Source organism: Panthera onca, chromosome B4 (genome assembly GCF_046562875.1).
Source record: "Panthera onca isolate mPanOnc1 chromosome B4, mPanOnc1 haplotype 2, whole genome shotgun sequence".
NCBI lineage: Eukaryota > Metazoa > Chordata > Mammalia > Carnivora > Felidae > Panthera > Panthera onca.
The window spans coordinates 79,007,109-79,024,348 of NC_138345.1; the positions used below are offsets into that span (position 1 = coordinate 79,007,109).

Genomic DNA, 17,240 nt, shown 5'->3' on the forward strand with positions numbered 1-17,240 from the left:
GGAAGCGGTCCTTCTTCCTGCCTCTAGGAAGGCCGGCTCCGCTAGGAGGCTGGGGATGGGTGGGGCACTGTCCCAGAGAGCCGCTGTGGGAGGTGGGGGGTGGGGTAGACAGACAGCCGGAAGAAATACCCAGACTCTCCGGGTCCAGTGCCCCCCTGGGCAAAGCAAAACCTGATGAATCCAGAAAACCCAATGAGTGATGCCCGGGGTGGGGGTGGGGAGGGGGCAGATGCTAAGAAAGGAAAGGAATGGAGGAGTGGGCTAACCTGGATGAATGACAGAAGGGGGGGGGGGGTCTGTTTTCTGTCCACTGTTCCCAAGAGCCCCCAGAGTATGGGTTCATGCTAACTTGTGCTTCATCCACCCACCCCCATACACCACCACCTCCATAATTCAATGGGCTAATCCCTCACCACTACCCTGTCCCTTCCTGCCAGGTGTTCAGCGAGCGCATTGTCGCCCTTGCACACTGGACCCTCTGGGATACTCCTATGAGCTCACCGCGATCCTAGGGTTAAAGCCTGTTCATTCAAGGTGTGACTCCCCACTCTCTCCCCATCTCTCCCCTTGCTTCCCCCAACCGGTTCTATCGCCCAGTCTGGCCCCCTGGCCCCCTGGCCCGTGTTTTCCCACACTAACATCTCAGGCCCTGCTCTTCCTTGCCTCTCCCTTGGGCTACTTTCTCCCATCAGCAGTGGGTTATCCCAAGACCCCATTACCCATCATCCCTGCCTTCTCTCTTTCCCTTGGCATACATCTCCCTGGTGACTCCCACACACCATCCCTTCCCCATCCCTCTCAGACAACAATCCCCTCTCCACCAGAGTCCCCGCGGCGGCTTCATCCCCGACAGGACACAGACACCCGCGCTGGATTCCAGGTTTTTCCCTTCATCCCAATTCCCGTCCTCTCCTTCTTCCACCCCTCCCCACTCTCCAGTGCCTCCAGCCAGCTGTCCAGCTCCCAAATTCCAGCCAAGAGTCCCGGGAACAAAGCAAGAAAAATGAGAGTAATTTGGGAAGTAAACAGAAACTGGGAAGGGAGTGGGCAGAGAAAAGTGGGGAGGACCAGGTGGGGGCGGGGGGAGGCTCTTCAGTCCCACCCAGTTTAGGGAATGCCCCTGCCTTCTCCCCCCACCCCCCTTCACCTGGCTCTTAAAGGGCCCGGCCCCTGACCGGCGGCTACTTAAGGCGGAGGGGCGGCGGCGGGCAGCAGCTGTGCTACGACTGCGCTGGGAGGAGTGGACGGGGCAAAAATCCTGACCATGACCCCCCACAGGCTGCTGCCGCTCCTGCTGCTGCTAACTCTGCTGCTCGCTGCCCGCTCAGGAGCCGCCTTGGCACGGTGCCCAGGCTGCGGGCAGGGGGTGCAGGCGGGTTGTCCAGGGGGCTGCGTGGAGGAGGAGGGGGGGCCGCCGGCGGAGGGCTGTAAGGAAGCTGGGGGCTGTCTCAGGAGGGAGGGGCAGCAGTGCGGTGTCTACACCCCTAACTGCGCCCCAGGACTGCAGTGCCAGCCGCCCGAGGAAGACGAGGCGCCTTTGCGGGCGCTGCTGCTGGGCCGGGGCCGCTGCCGCCGGGCGCGCGCGCCCTCGGGTGAGTCCGCGCCCCGCCCCTGCTCCGCCCACGTGAGACCCGCAAAGCGGCCGGCAGGGTCCTGGAAAGGACTCGGGCAGCCCTGCGAGCCCTGCGATGGGTTCTGCCATTGATGCTTCCCCTTCCTAACCCTGGGAGTCACGTTTGCGTGGGGGGGGGGGGGGGGGGGGGGATGAAGGGGCAAGGGCGGGGAGCCGCTAGAAGGCCGGGATGCAGCTAGGGGCCCCTGGGGATAAAGCAGGGACATGTCCCAGCGGTCAACCTTTTTGGCCCCTTCTATTTCCTCTTGAGGGGAAAGGTGAGGGTGGAGGGTTTAGGGCCATGCCGTCTGCCACAGCATCCCAGCTCCTTCCCTGGACCCCGGAGCTGGAGAAAGGACCCAGGTGGTGTTCTCAGCTTCCATTTGGAGAAAGAGGGAAGGGAACCCGGACTCCCAAATTCTGCACACACACTGAGAAATATCCCCTCCTCTCCTCTTAATATCAGGGTGTCCAAAGCACCTGAACATAGGGCCTAGAACAGAAGGTGTGCCAAATCCTGAATTGTGTCAGACTACACTGGGGTCAGAGGGCAGACTCTGGGGGCCTCAAAAGGATGGGATAGAGGTGGGAAAAGAAGGAATCTGCCAAATCAGGGTTATGATTTAAAGCTGCTCAGAACCCTCCACCCACCCTACCCCACCCTACCCTAGGGAGGAAAATAGAAGGCTGAGTCATTGGGTGGATGGGACAGAAGTGAGTCAGAACCCAAAAGATGGGGGGCAGCAGGGAGAGATAGGGCAGGAAATAAAAGCAGCGCACTCCCTCCCCCCAACCAGGCATCTGATCTCCTGGTTTCTTCCACAGAAAGGGATGAGAAATTAACTTGGAATTTCTTTCAGTCCCAAACGCCTGGGTCCAAGCTGCTAGAGGGTCCTCATAGGAAGAGGTGTGTAGGTGGGTCAGAGGAGGCAGTGGGAGCATGGTCGTGGTAGGGTGCTAAATGGAGGGAATGAGAGGCAAGGTCTGAGAAAGGTGGAGGAAGAAGGATGCGAGTCAGGATTGCAGAGGAAATTGCTCTTGGGTTGCAGGTAGTAGGCAGGTGGGAGCAAATGTCTAGGTCTGAGGACTGGGGACTTGAGCAGAGCTTGTCTTTGGGCATGGAAAGGGAGAGACGATCCTTTTAGGGGCCATAATATCTCATTTTACACCTGGGGCGATTTCCAGGCAGTGCACACTCTCCTCCCTGCCTTTCCCTTGCCCTGACGCCCTGATTTATTTCCTCACTTCCTCCCATCCTGAGCTCTCCCTAGGCCCCCCAGACACCACGTGTGACATTTTCTCCAGAGCCAAGAGCAGCCTGTAGGTCAGAAGCCCTTCATTCCCTGCATCTTTGCAACCTGCCCTCCGCCTGTCCTGGTTAAGGGCTGAATCGTACCTGCTCCTGGGACCACTGGGGTTGAGCTAGGCTGAGCTATGGAAGACCAGAAGGGAGAGGCCCCCAATGCAAGCGCCCCTAAAGTAACCATGTCTACAGCCTGGGAGGGGGTGGGCTGAGTCACCGCAGGGTCACCGCGGGGACACACATTCCACTTGGGTCCCTGCTAACCCCCTCCCATACCCCTTGTTCTTCTGCCTCATCTTCCTGGCTTGGTGCACCCCCTGCTGGCTTCAGGGGGAACAGCCAGGTCTTTTCTCCCCAAGCCCAAGGCCTCCTAATGTACTTGTACTCGTCCTAGGTTTTTGCTTTCCAAAGTGCTTCTCCCTTATAAGCTTTAAAACTAGTCTGGGGTTTTTTTTTGTCAGGAAAGCTAATATCACCATTTGTTGGAGAAAGTAACTGAAGCCAAGAGAAGGTAACGGAGCCAGGTTCTAACCACCCTCATTTCTCCTACTTGGAAAGCCCCTCCCTTCCTCCCACTTCAGGGAGTCAAGGTGAACAGGGCTCTCTTCCGTTTGGTTCTGGTCTTTGGCATCTGGCTGATTTCTGGACTCTTCTTCCCCCATTTCCCTTGTGGCTGTAGGGGAGAATCCTAAGGAGGGTAAATCCCAGGCAGGGACCACTCGTCCACAGGATGTGAACCGCAGAGATCAACAGAGGAATCCGGGCACCTCGACCACTCCCGCCCGGCCCAGTCCGGGGGGTGCCCAAGACACGGAGATGGTGCGTTTGTGAATGGGAGGGAGCAGGCAGGGTGGGGAGTCCTACACACTCCCGTCCGAGGCTATCCCCTTGGGCCTGGAGAAGTCTCCCACATGCATCCTGGGAACCTGGCTGGTGGTGGGAGGGGGGTGGACAGTGGAGGTAGGCTGGACGGGTTCTGAGCTGCCTGCTCTCTCTTCCCCCAGGGCCCATGCCGCAGACATCTGGACTCGGTGCTGCAGCAACTCCAGACCGAGGTGTACCGAGGGGCTCAGACCCTCTACGTGCCTAACTGTGACCATCGGGGCTTCTACCGGAAGCGGCAGGTGAGGCCCCCACCTCTCCTCCCCTCCATCCTGTGGCACAAGGCTCCTACCAGGGATGGGGTGGGGGGAGTTTACAAAGGGGCACAAAGAGGGGCGCCTGGGTGGCTCAGTCGGTTAAGCATCTGACCTCGGTTCAGGTTGTGATATCACCATTCGTGGGTGCAAGCCCCACCCTGTGCTCTCTGCTGTCAGCTCAGAGCCTGCTTCGGATCCTCTGTCCCCCTGTCTCTCTGCCCTGATCTCTCTCTGCCCCTCCCCAGCTCATGCTCACTCTCTCTCTCAAAACAAACAAACAAACATTAAAAACAACAACAAAGGGGGCACAAAGAAGACACTGCTGCTGCCTTTAAGGATCCCCCAACTTTTAGGGCCCACAGAAACCTAGAGAATAGCCCCACGCTGTGGTAGAGGAGCCAGATTGCCTGACTCAGAGGTTCACATCTGCGAGGCAGCTCAGAGTCATGGAAGGCTGGGAACGCCCAGATGGCTGAGCCCCTCTCAGCCCAAGAATTCGCGTTTCTAACACAGTGCCCGCTGCTGCTGCAGCTGTTGGTTTGGGAACCACGCTTTGAGAACTACTGTTCTGCCTAGAAGAATGGGCACCGTTTGGTGGGTGGAGAAGAGGAGAGCAAGAGAAAGGGACCCAAGTTGTCTCCTTGTCCTGAGAGCTCTCAGAGGTCTCTGCACACTCGCACTTGGGGCCCACAGCCCATCCCCCACCCATGGGCCCTCTCATCCCTCCTGCGGGAGCCTCAGTGCCGCACCTCTGATCTGTGTGCCTCTCTCCCCAGTGCCGCTCCTCCCAGGGCCAGCGCAGAGGTCCTTGCTGGTGTGTGGATCGGATGGGCCAGCCCCTGCCGGGGTCCCCAGAAGGCGAAGGAGGCTCCTCCTGTCCCACCGGGAGCAACGGCTAAGGCTGGGCAGGGGGCGGGGAGGGGGAGGCTGCAGGACCATTGGCAGGAGCACGGAGCTATCATCTTGGGTCATTTGTTGAGTGACGGACGAGTAACTCGGGAGCCCTGAGCCCCACACTCCACCGTCAGGCCCTTTCCCAGTGTCCCCCTCACCCCTGGGACCCCACACATGGAAAGATGGTTGGTGTTGGCTTGGGATGTTAATAAAGCTGTGTTGGGGGTCTCTGGCCTACGTCTCTGGGTCCACCTCTCACATTTATGGAGACTCTGCCCTTCTCTCTACCCGTCCCCCATAGCAGCTCTCCTTTCCCGTGGACTACCTTCTGTCTCTCCTGCTGCACTTGGGATGCAGGAAACAGCCATTGGCGGAGGTTTCCAGCCCTCAGCCCTCACCCCAGTACCCACCAGGGAGCGAGAGCAGGGGAGACATTGAGGCCATGACCTTGGTCTGAAGTTGTGACCTTGTTTCCAGCACTCATCTTTGGACACAATGGGAGAAGGGAGAGAAAGGATTAATAGCTAATCCCCAGCAGAAGCCCAACAAAGAGGAAACTCTCGAAGCACTTATCCTTCTATTACATCCTACTAAAAAAGGGAAGGAAATTCTTATTTACTAAGCCCTTCCCATGGGCCAGACCCTGGACCCTGTGTTTTTACCTGCACTACCTCATTCTGAGCTTACAATAACCTTGTGAGGGAGGAACTTTGGCCCCTGTTTTTCAGAGGAGGAAACTGTGGCTTAAAATATCTGGGTCGTTCGCCTGAAGTCACACAGCTGGTAAATGACAGAGGGAGGATTCAAATCTCGCTCTTCCTTCAGAGTGGTCTGTGACGATACCTGGTGTTCCCTAGGTGCTGAATAAGTGTTTGTTTTGCCCCCTTTCTGCCCACATGCTAATCCAAGCAGGTGTAGGGAAGAGCTGATTTGGGGGGCGGGGGTCCTGGCACCCAGCACTTCCTGGAGGGGCCAGAACGCCATCTTGTCACAGAACATTAGTCACATCAGAACATTAATCACTTGCACACAGTGCTTTTGAGCTGACAAGGTTCTTTCACATACCTTATCTCCCGGTCTAAGGGAGCCGAGTGCACTGATACCTAAAGATCCTTCAGGCTGCTGGGAAAGAGATCAGGCTGCTGGGAAAGAGATCGGCAGGCAAGTTATCCTACGTGATAAGCCTCAGAGAGGCAAAGTCCCCCTCCCCATGGACATACATAGGTACACAGTACACGGCCACTGTTCCAGTGGGAGGGATAGCTTGCTCAGCTGGGCATCTGGGCGTCGGGTAGGGCTGTTGGGGTGTTGCAACCCTCCCTGGGACAGCCAGCCGAGCCGAGCCTGTAGCTGAGAAGTGTTACCCTCTAGACCTGATAACGTATTGTGCTCCTGGAGGTCTCCTCCTCCTGAAAGGACTTTAGTCTTTGGAGCTGTCAGATGAACGGAGTGAGATAAGAGCTTGGCAGGCTGTGAAGGAAGGGAGGGAACACTCCATAGCCGCCTACTGCCCGGTCGAGACTCACACCATGGAGCCAAGGGCGGCCCGATCGCGGAAGGGAGAAGGGCCGAGAGGAGAGCAAGAGCGCCGCCGCTCCGGAGGTGGTGAGGCACCCTCTGGGGGTGCAGAAAGCTCAGGGGGCATTGGAGGTGGAGACGCATTGCTGCAGGGGAGGCTCCTACTCTCTTGGGAGGATAAGGGAGGCAGCCCCTGCCTCTGTCCCTCACTGCCCAGCCGGGAAAGGGAAGTGAAAGGGATATTCGGAGCGCGGGGGCCTTGCCTTGTCTTGCAGACTCTTTCACCCCAGAGGGTGAATGGAGTAGCTTCCCAGTCCCGGGTATTGTCAGGCTGCTGGGCCTGATCAGTGGCCTCACCCCCTGCAAAAATGACTTCCCCTTCTGATCGCCTCCCATAACTTCCCCTTCTGATCACCTCACTGTGATACTACATATCGACTGGTTGGGGGCAGGGAGGCTGCTGAGCTTGCAGAAAGCATTTCCTGGAAAGAGGATGTTTCTGGGTCCGTACAAGGTCACAGAACCCTAACTCCCTCTCCCCCTTGGGTGTGCCCTTTGACCCCACCCCCTAGGAAACATTGAGAAGGACAGAGGCCTGGACTTGGTGCAATGGACCCGACATATGGAGGTGAGGGAGGTCAGGGGTCAGACGTCAAGATGGACAGGTCTTGGGAGTGGAAGGAGGCAGGGACGAAGACCAGCCTGGTGATAAAGACCATTTGTTCTTGGGTTCAAAACCTTTCAGATCAGGTTGGAGCCAACGGCTAAGATGGAGGGGGTTGGAATACAGGTCAGCAGGGCAGGGGCCAAGAGTCAGCCAGTGAACAGTCTTCTGTTAGTCGGGCTAAAGTTCAGCAGAGGGAAGGCTGGGGACAGGGGGAAGGGAGTAGGGTCAAAGACAACAAGGTGGTTGGGATCCAGGCCCTGGTGCTGGAAATGTCTTTTCTTGGTCCTCACTGCTGGTCTAGGAAGCCAGAGAGAGAGAAATTTGGGGGGAGCCTCTCGGCAGGAACCGTGCCTGTTCATGTTTCTATCCCCAGCGCTTAGCAATGCGCCTGGCTCAGAGAGAAGAAGCTCAGTAGATATACGGGGAACCAGAGGATGGCTGCCCAGGTGGAGGGACAGTGGGCCTTGCCCTGCTTTGCCCTGTAGGCTGTGAAGACACAGTTGTTGGAGCAAGCACAGGGACAGCTGATAGACCTGCTGGATCGGGTCGTGCAGGAAGCCATCCAATGCTACCCACCACAAGGTGGACCCCTGTCCTCCATTCCTCCAGATTCCTTGAGCAAGTAAGAGTCTGAGGACCTGGGGGCTGGGGAATGGCTAGAGCGGGCTCCTCTAGCATAAGGGTCATGAGCCCTAAATATCATCTCATGCTTCCTTTGCCAGCACTGGCATGACCCCGACTTCAACCTTCCTTCTTTTGCTCGTATTGCCTCTGCCTGCCCAACACTGACCTCCACCTTTGGGGCCCTTTTCTGCCCTGGCCCTGACCTTCCACCTGCTCCTGCCCTCTGGCCCTGGCCCTGACCTACCTCTACTATTGCCTTTGGCTCCCAAATATTGACCTTCTGCAAGGTCCTGCTCTCTACCCAGGGCCTTCTTCCTCTGGGTCCTGATCCAGAACAACTGTCTTCATTTAGGGCCCGGGAGCCATCCCTGGGGAAGCGGAAAATTTTCATCATCCGAAAGTCCCTGCTTGAGTAAGTCCACCTAAAGGGCAGGGGATGGAGGAAAAGAAAGGGATTCAGCGAGGGTCCCAGGACACCTCATTTCTCATCCTTGGGTTCTAGGTGTTTGGAGGGAAGACTTGGAGAGGGTTTCTAAAGTTTAGTCTCCCCATTTGCCCTGGGTGTGATCGGCCCAGCCTTTAGCTGGAAGTTCCCAATCACTAGTCCCCACCCCACCCCCACCCGCGTACAGTGCCTGAGCGGGTCCGCGGGACCTCGAGGACCCTCCCACACTGACATTCGGGCCCCTGTCCCCCAAGCGAGCTGATGGAAGTACAGCATTTCCGCACCATCTACCACATGTTCATCGCCGGCTTGTGCGTCTTCATCATCAGCACCCTGGCCATCGACTTCATTGATGAGGGCAGGTAGGCGCCCCCCCCCCCCGCCCCCCCCCCCCCCCCGCATGCCTGGGACAGGCACGCGGATCACACCCCCTAGGTCCCTAGTGTTCCACTTGCCACTGGCTTAAGACAGCACAAGCCCTCCTTTGATCCTGTGATTCCTGGACCCACATCAACATTGCTTCCAGCAATATTCCCACCTAAAACGCACCTTGACTTCTTCCTTCCACAGCCTTTGGATGGCCCTTGCTCTGACCTTCCAGGTCAGCCACTCTGGGGACACTCTGTCGCCTGCTCAAATACTTCTCAGTAGGAAACTTGCCCCAAGGCAGATCCATTAAGCTAGCAGGCTCGCTTCACACCACTCTCTCAAGTTCTTCCTAAGTTCAACCCAAGCAACCTTCATGGAGCACCTCCCAAGGACCTGCCCTGGGAGCTAGAGAGATGATGGCCAGACCCCCTCCCTGTCTATAAGGCACTACCAGTCTTGGGGAGGGGAGAGACAGACATGCATGCAAACGCCCCCAAAGAGCACCCCCCCACGCTGGGGGTGAGCCTCAGAGGGCTCTGTAGCCCCAGGGGGTCTGTATTTGCATGTCCCCTACCTCACCCTAAGTAGGGCTTAGGAAGCAGTAAAAAGAAAAGGATCAAAGATCTGCAGGTTCTGCAACAGTATTTCCTTCTGGTAAAACTGTTGTTAATTCTATGAGTGGTATAAGGATCAAATCTCAGTAAAAAGTTCAAATGCATGTAAAGGGACCGTCCTTCCCTACTACTCTCTCAACCCCAGACCGGAACTAAGGGTTTTCACAGGTTTGAGAGAGTCCCTCTAGAGCATTTGCCATGCATTCACCCCCACATGTCTATAAGTACCAAGAAGCGGTGTGTAGAAAGTTTATATAAATAAGATATTCACTGTACTTCTTGATTTCATTCCTTAACAACCTATCTTCCTATCTCAGAGATCTTTCCAGGTCAGCCCACTGTTCTTAACGACTGTGGTCTGGAGGTGCCAGTCTTTTGCTCATTTGGTCCTTTACCAAGGGACACTTAGGTTGTTTCCAACTTTTCACCATTACAAGCCAAACACTCTTAACCTAAGCAAACAAAACACCTAACGACCTGCTTTCCACTAACTTGCGTCTGCAGCGACAGACGTTCCAAAAGAACAAAACTGACAAAAATCAAAGTTAAACTCTGAAAACCTCATATTCTAATGCCCACGGCATACAAAGTTCTGAGCCCTTCTGCAACACCGCAAAATTCAGAGGGCTCTAAAGGTCATTTGTAAGCAAACCCATCCCACGATCCAGTCTTTTCCAGCGACGCCCTGTGCTAGAAGTTTGGGACAATAGAGGTGCCATCTTGAACACCTTCAGATATGGGGAGCTGGAAACTCGGGCAAAATGCCTCAGTTTATTTCCCAAGAGTTCTGACTGCACAGGGAGGGGACAAAGTCGGGCCACACATTTGTCTACCTTGTCTCTTCCTCTCTACTCCAAGGCTGATGCTGGAGTTTGACCTACTGATCTTCAGCTTTGGACAGCTGCCCTTGGCGCTGATGACGTGGGTCCCCATGTTCCTGTCCACTCTGCTGGTGCCCTACCAGGCCCTGAGGCTGTGGGCGAGGCCCCGGGCAAGAGGGGCCTGGATGCTGGGGGTGGGCCTGGGCTGCATGCTGCTGGCTGCCCACACCACCGTGCTCTGGGTCCTCCCTGTCCACGTGGCCTTGAAGTATCAGCTCCCGCCTGCCTCCCGCTGTATCCTGGTCTTTGAGCAGGTAGGTGATGGGGTGATGGGCAGGCAAGGCTGGGGTAGGGCCCCTGTGGGGAAGGGGACTTGATACTACAGTATTGGTGGAGGCGGAGCTAGTTACTAGGGGCAGAGTCCATCTGGAAGGATTTGAGGGCACCAGCAGGAACCAAGGATATTTGCTGTTATGCAAAAGTAATCGGATTTTGCAAGGAGTGGGGGGGGGGGGGGGGGGGGGTTGGCTGGTTGGAGGCTCCGCCCTGGCGTTTCCTGTACGTCTTTACTCCTGATTCATCCCAGCAGCTACCTGTGTTAGGTTAAAAGACTATCCGACAAAAAAATAAAGTATGGGCTTTGATCGTACAGATTTTGCAATCCGCCGGCCTCTCTCTTCGGTAAACAAGTGCACAGAGATGTTAAGTGATTTGCTCAAAGCCACACAGCAACTTAACCTCCCTTCCATTCCTTCTCAGGTCAGGCTCCTGATGAAGAGCTACTCCTTCTTGAGAGAGGCTATGCCTGGAACCCTTTGTGCCAGAGGAGGTGAGGCACTGCTTTGAACTCAGTCATTTTGGCTGTTTGAATGAAGCCAGCCATACCAGGATTCTCATAAAAGCTCTGACTTCCTAAGCCTGTGTTGCTCCCAGGGCAGAATTCTGACCTCCAACTAGACTCTTGTGGGCTTTAGTCATTAGGCATCCTCCGGTCCCACCTCTGAGATATGGTACCTCTGTGGCCCAGGACTTCTGGCGCTTTCCAATTTCCAGGCTTAGTCTGGAAAGACCCAGAGTATGAGAGCCTCATATTAGCAAGTCAGGAGGTACCAGGATGACCGAGTGGTTAAGTGTTGGACTTAAGATCCGATGGACGTATATCCTGGCTCTGTCGGCAGAGCATGTGACTCTTGATCTCAGGGTCATGGGTTCGAGCCCCACGTTGGGTGTACAAATTACTTAAAAATAAAATCTTTTTTAAAACGTGGTGGGGGAGTCAGAGCAGAAGGAGAGAAAGAATGGGCGGTGGAGCTTATAAATGCCAAATGAAACTCTGGCCACAGCAGGTGCTGCACCAGAAAGTTGGGTTCCTAGAATGGAAGCAAAAGAAGGGCAATCAAAGAGCAGCTTCAGCTCCTGCCTAGTTTCACCTTCCTGACTGCACCTCCAGACCCAATGTCAGGCCCCTCCCACTCCACCCTCCTCCCCCCCCCCCACCTCTGTCCCATCCAGGCCTCCACCCACCAGTCCCAGCCTCCACTCCCCCTGCCCTCTCTCCTTCCCCACTTCACTGATCCAAGCCCTCTCCTTCCTCCCCAGGTGAGGGCATGCGGGCCCCCAGTTTCTCCAGCTACCTCTACTTCCTCTTCTGCCCCACACTAATCTACAGGGAGACTTACCCCAGGTAAGACCCTGCTCCTCTTTCCCAAATGCCCAGACCCATCAGGGACCTTGCCTTCTACTTTCCATTCTCTGAGGCCTTTAGCCTCAGGCACTGACCACGTTCTCAGGAAGCATCCCATAATAAAAATGGGAAATAGGTGTCAGACAGACTACGCCTTCTCCAAGCCTTCTCCAAGCACAACCCACAAGGGTGGCCAACTGTCCTGGGTTGGCCCTGGGCTGTCCCAGTGTTAGCACTGAAAATCCTGCACCCTGGGAAACCCATTGGTCTGGAGCAACCTCCCGATGGTTGCACTTTAGTTGACCTTCAAGTTAAAAATCCATTTGCCATGTCTATTGGGGAAGGTCCAAAGTGTTCTAGACCCTTACCTGCCTAGATAATCCTCCCAGGTCCGAGCAATTGAGGGAGCTTCAGAGAGAGGGCCCTAGAACCTGTGTACCAGTGGGTATGGAACAAGCTAAAAGATAAAAAGACTAAAAACATATTGTCCCCATTGCTGCTGCAGGACACCCAACGTCAGGTGGAATTACGTGGCCAAAAACTTTGCCCAGGTCAGAAGATGGGGTAGAAGTGTGACTTGTGGTGATTGAGTGGGGCATTTCTGGAAGTGGGGTCCGGGAGGCCTGGGGAGGAGGTCAGAGGGTGGGGCTAAGGTAAGAGGAGGCAGGTGCTGGGCCAGAATCCAACTCCAGAGTTGAGGGGGCAGCTGCTAGTGACCCCTGTCAAAGTTATGTACCCCCCACCCACCGCCCCCCAGGCTCTGGGCTGCGTACTCTATGCCTGCTTCATCCTGGGCCGCCTCTGCGTTCCCGTCTTTGCCAACATGAGCCGGGAGCCCTTCAGTACCCGGGCTCTGGTGCTGTCTATCATGCACGCCACCTTGCCAGGTATGCCCATCGAAGGCAGGGCTGGGGAGGGCTGCACCCTGGGAAGTCTTAGTGGGGGGCTCCTCCCTCCCCTCACTCCTTTTCTTCAGTCAGATTCAACACCTCCTGCCTCAGAAACCTCTCCCACATGTGTCCCCCGCCTCCTCATTGCTCCATTGCCAGGGTCTCAGTTCATTCAGATGGCCACTCCACTCCCTCTTTCCACATCGGCCTCCTCGCCTGCCTGCTTTCCCTCTCAATCTTCCCACCTTCCCCTGACACTGCTCCCCGGTTGAACTTCCCTCCTACAGGTTAATCATTCCCTACTCTGCTTCCAAAACTCCAGTCACTCCCCATTGCTGGCATCTCCAGATAAGATTTGACCCCTTGGCCTGGCATTCAAGACCCCTTCCTCGACAGCCTAGCCTATCTTCTCGTCCTGCCACAAGCTCAGCCATTCCTTGAAAGACATGTACTTTTATGTCTCCGGGCCTTTGCTCATACTGGTGTCTCAGCTTGGAATGACCTTTCCCCATTTTCCAGCTGTAAACTCCAGTCTGTTTCTGGAGGCCCATAACAGAGATGCCCCCTCCTCTAGGAAGCCTGTCAGTTTTAGCCATCAGTCACTATGACCCACCCCTTGCTCTGCATTCCCAAGCACCTCAATGGCCACCCGTGCTTAGCTCCCAGCACATTTGACCTTGACGCATGGTTGGACATGTCTCTGTCCCGATCTCTGCCTCTGTCTCTCTCTCTTTCTCTCTCTCCAACCACTCTGTGAACTGCCAATGGCCAGGGCTTTGAGATTCTCTGTGCATCCCCGACATGTGACTTGGAGTTCATGAGCAGATGGATGGATTAATGAATGTAAGAATTTGTGAGTGACAAATAATTGGCTGGAAGGAGTTGGGGCCCTGGTTGCTGATGAGGGCCCCTCAGGGCTTCCCAAGGGAGCCAGGTGGGCAGTCTGACATGCAGCCCTTGTCCCCACTCACCAGGCATCTTCATGCTGCTGCTCATCTTCTTTGCCTTCCTCCACTGCTGGCTCAACGCCTTCGCAGAGATGCTACGGTTTGGAGACAGAATGTTCTATCGGGTGGGGCCTGGACCTGGCCACTTGGGAGCTGGGTGCAGGGAGGTCTGGGGAGTGATCTGGGGAGGATGATGGCTCCATTGGATGTCACCTCAGCCGTGCTGTCAAGCTCTCACGTGAGAAATGCGCTCCTCTGGGTGTGGCTCTAATGCCACCTGTCCACCTCTTGACTAGCCAGGGCTAACTGCTTCTGTGCGCATGGTACACTGGAACCATCTTCTCCTGAGAGGGGATGAAGGAGGGAGTGCGGGCCTCAGGTCCTGAAGAGACTGCAGGGAAAGTTCTTGCTGTCCCTCTTCGGCCAGGGCCCAGCCCCTTGTGGGAGAACATTGGGATAGGGTGCAGGGAGCAAGCCACTGGGGCATGGGAAAGTCAGGGCCCTGATGCTCACTTCCTTCCCCTAACCCTGACCCCACTCTTCCCCAGGACTGGTGGAATTCGACGTCCTTCTCCAACTACTACCGCACTTGGAACGTGGTGGTCCATGACTGGCTGTACAGCTACGTCTATCAAGATGGGCTGTGGGTATGGGCTCTGCAGACCCCCTCAGCTCCCACAGTTAATGTAGCCTCCCCAGAACATTCTCCTTCCCTTCCTCTGCATTATCCGCCTTTTCCAGACCTAGGGGCCCCCTGGACTTTCATCTGCTCCTTTCTACCCAACCTAGTGGGCAGAAAATCCTTCTTAGGATCTAACTTCCTTCCCTCTTTACTCTTAACCCCACCCCTCCACAGAGCATTTCTCTCCTCCTTAGACTTCTAAGAAACATGCATGTAGCAATTCTCAGTTACCGAGGCTTTTCACATATATAATCTGCACTGTAATCCTGAGAAGTAAGTATTATTATGTCCCCTTTAAAAAATTGCATGTAAGGCCCAAAGAACTTAAGTAGGATGTATCACCCCTTGAGACCCCCAAATCTCATATTCTTTCCATTGTACTGTATACTTTCTGGCTTCCTTAAGGAGGGGACTCTTTGTGGAAGAGTCTTAGAGAGACTCATTCCACCCTTCTCCCCCGTCCCCTGCCAGCTTCTCGGTGGCCGGGCCCGAGGGGCAGCCATGCTGGGTGTGTTCCTGGTTTCTGCAGTGGTCCATGAGTACATCTTCTGCTTTGTCCTGGGATTCTTCTACCCGGTCATGCTCATGCTCTTCCTTGTCTTTGGAGGTGAGCTTGGCCTCTGTGTGCCACTGGAGGGGGAGCCATCCAGAGGGAGGAAGCCAGGAGTCCTGTTCCTGCAGATTCCAGATGGATGGGGGAGGCCACATACCCTTCTGGGAAGAGGCATGAAAGTTGGGGTGGGGAGGAACTTGGGAACAGGGAGGGAAGCAGCAGGAGGTATCCTGGGGGATGTGAGAGAAGATTTCTGGCTGGAGTGGAGCATCTGAGCAGGGCACACATAGAGGGAGACAAAGGAGAGAAAACTGGCATGAGGCTGGGAGGTTTAGTATGAGATCCAGGATATTGATGTGTAAACTGAGGAATCCTGGTTTTACATGAGCCGCTTGAGACCTCCATGGGTTGCCAGAGCTGGGCTCAAGATCTTCCTCAATGATGCCTTCCTGTTCCATCTCTTCCCAGTACCCTGGGATGGGGGGATGGGGGGCATCCAGGGAGACAAGGCACTGGAATTGGGGTAACAACATTTCCTCCTGCATCAGGGCTGCTGAACTTCATGATGCATGACCGGCACACAGGCCCAGCATGGAATGTGCTAATGTGGACCTTGCTCTTTCTGGGCCAAGGCATCCAAGTCAGCCTGTACTGCCAGGAATGGTATGCACGGCGACACTGCCCCCTACCCCAGGTAAGGGACCACCGCCCTCCCTCAGCTCCCCATCCAGAAGGACACACCTCCCCTCTCCAAGAGCCAGCCCCCTGTTCTTGCCCAATTCAATAGCCATGGTCAGGGGCTAGGCCTGGTTTGGGGGTGATGGGCTCCCATGTCTTGGATGCGTAGGGTGGGGACAGGAAGGAACTCACGCATAACTCACCTTTCTCTGGTACAGACAACCTTCTGGGGGCTGGTGACACCTCGATCTTGGTCCTGCCATACCTAGAAGTCAGAGCACTGTCACTGCCCAGAGGACGCCACCAAGTCCTTCTCTGCCTGCAAAGCCTCGGACCAGAGCACCTCTCCCTGCATTCCTAGATCTAGCTCCAAGTCAAGGGGGCCTGGTAGGCATGACCCCAGCAGGGAATACCAGGGACTGAGATCTGAGGACCTGTAGAACCGCTAAGCACAAACTCACTGTGGTGGTGGCTCTTGAGCCGCCAAGCCCCACGGATTGGGCATAGAGCCCCCTCCTACCTCATCACTGTCCAGACTTGGGGATACTTGAAGGATCTTATAGATTTGGTGAATGTGGGGTGACTTAGAGAAATGAGGGCCATCAAGGTCTGAGAAAGGTTTGACTCTTTGTACTGCTTCCAATACAATAATAAAGTTTGTATCCCTTTTTATTCATTCATTTGTTTATTCCTCCCTTCATTATTTGTTGAAGGCCCACATTGGACAAGCATGATTGAAGAGTTGTGTCTACAGCAGCAAGACTTTGTGCTGGCAGGGGCTGAGGGTCTTAGGTGGCATCTTGCCTCGCCTTTCTGGTGCCTTGTCCCTCCCCAAAACCCAACCTCGCCTTCCTCCCACCTCTTCCTTCCTCAGTTCATGTTTCCACACCCCTTAATCCTTCTACTCCTGTCAACCTCTAGCACATTTGGAAAGGGCACATAGCAGGCCTCCTTTCCCTCCACAGACCCAGGAGAGGAACTGTCCGTATAGACCTTACACAAGTATTTTCATTTCGTGAGCCACAGTATCCACTGCTATAAAGTGGACCTTAAAATGAAGAGTGTCCTGACTGTATGGGTTCAGAAGGTCAAAATATTCACGTTCACAACCATCCCAGAAGCCAGACTTTGTAGTCACTCTAAGGAGAGGATCTTTTTTTCTAATTTTTAAATTAAATTTAATTTTTAAAATGATAGCCTGAGGTTTTTTTTTTTTTAATGCTTATTTACTTATTTTAGAGAGAGAGAGAGAGAGAAGGAGAGAGAGAATCCCAAGCAGGCTCCATGCTGCTAGTGCAGAGCCCAACATAGGGCTTGAACTCATGAAACCTCGAGATCATGACCTGAGCCAAAACTAGAGTTGTATGCTTAACCGACTGAGCCACCCAGGCGCCACTTGGTTTCATTTCTTATATCATCTTGTATGTTCTTTTTTTAAAATTTTTTTAACATTTATTTATTTTTGAGAGACAGACCATGAGGGAGGGAGGGACAGAGAGAGAAGGGGGGGACACAGAATCCAAAGCAGGCTCCAGGATATGAGCTGTCAACAGAGCCCGGACTCATGGACCATGAGATCATGACCTGAGCCAAAGCCGGACGTTCAACCGACTGAGCCACCCAGGCGCCCCTTGTCTTGTATGCTCTTTAATCATTCCATAGCAAGTTGCTATCCGTTCCCCTTTCCCTGCTCCCTTGTTATTTTGGAAGTTCTACTAAACCTTTCCATTCCCTTGATAGTTACCTTCTTTCCCAGCACTGATGATCCAATACCTACTTCATTACCATCATTTTTAATAT

At 54.8% G+C, this 17,240-nt stretch overlaps 2 protein-coding genes across 5 annotated transcripts; both read left to right on the forward strand.

Moving 5' to 3' along the window:
* The first annotated feature begins 259 nt into the window (after positions 1–259).
* On the forward strand, positions 260–5,186 carry IGFBP6 (insulin like growth factor binding protein 6). 2 transcript variants are annotated; one of them, XM_060657499.2, is made up of 5 exons: positions 260–534; positions 825–880; positions 3,595–3,734; positions 3,920–4,039; positions 4,831–5,186. In XM_060657499.2, exons 1-5 carry the CDS (start codon positions 275–277, stop codon positions 4,951–4,953), a joined length of 699 nt encoding a protein of 232 aa, XP_060513482.2. In that variant the 5' UTR covers positions 260–274; the 3' UTR covers positions 4,954–5,186. The 2 variants fall into 2 exon arrangements, with proteins under 2 accessions (XP_060513482.2, XP_060513481.1); XM_060657498.3 differs by lacking the exons at positions 260–534; positions 825–880 and adding an exon at positions 962–1,592.
* Positions 5,187–5,372: 186 nt separating this feature from the next.
* Positions 5,373–16,116, forward strand: SOAT2 (sterol O-acyltransferase 2). 3 transcript variants are annotated; one of them, XM_078449836.2, is made up of 15 exons: positions 5,374–6,550; positions 7,039–7,094; positions 7,619–7,755; positions 8,110–8,169; positions 8,457–8,564; positions 10,044–10,320; positions 10,766–10,835; positions 11,606–11,690; positions 12,196–12,241; positions 12,448–12,577; positions 13,555–13,652; positions 14,076–14,174; positions 14,681–14,816; positions 15,311–15,456; positions 15,659–16,116. In XM_078449836.2, the coding sequence occupies exons 1-15, from the start codon at positions 6,478–6,480 to the stop codon at positions 15,707–15,709; spliced, it is 1,572 nt and encodes a 523-aa protein (XP_078305962.1). In that variant the 5' UTR covers positions 5,374–6,477; the 3' UTR covers positions 15,710–16,116. The 3 variants fall into 3 exon arrangements, with proteins under 3 accessions (XP_078305963.1, XP_078305962.1, XP_078305961.1); XM_078449835.2 differs by having other exon boundaries at positions 5,375–6,553; XM_078449837.2 differs by lacking the exon at positions 15,659–16,116 and having other exon boundaries at positions 5,373–6,553; positions 13,555–13,627; positions 15,311–15,428.
* The last annotated feature ends 1,124 nt before the right edge of the window (positions 16,117–17,240 follow it).

Bases quoted from the DNA above. Each gene is read 5' to 3' on its own strand.
- IGFBP6 (XM_060657498.3), top strand. From the start codon at position 1,265: ATGACCCCCCACAGGCTGCTGCCGCTCCTGCTGCTGCTAACTCTGCTG. The intron at 1,593-3,594 runs GTGAGTCCGCGC...TTGTGGCTGTAG, and splicing joins CCGGGCGCGCGCGCCCTCGG to GGGAGAATCCTAAGGAGGGT. The intron at 3,735-3,919 runs GTGCGTTTGTGA...CTCTTCCCCCAG, and splicing joins GTGCCCAAGACACGGAGATG to GGCCCATGCCGCAGACATCT.
- SOAT2 (XM_078449835.2), top strand. From the start codon at position 6,478: ATGGAGCCAAGGGCGGCCCGATCGCGGAAGGGAGAAGGGCCGAGAGGA. The intron at 7,095-7,618 runs GTGAGGGAGGTC...TTTGCCCTGTAG, and splicing joins AATGGACCCGACATATGGAG to GCTGTGAAGACACAGTTGTT. The intron at 12,578-13,554 runs GTATGCCCATCG...CCCACTCACCAG, and splicing joins CATGCACGCCACCTTGCCAG to GCATCTTCATGCTGCTGCTC.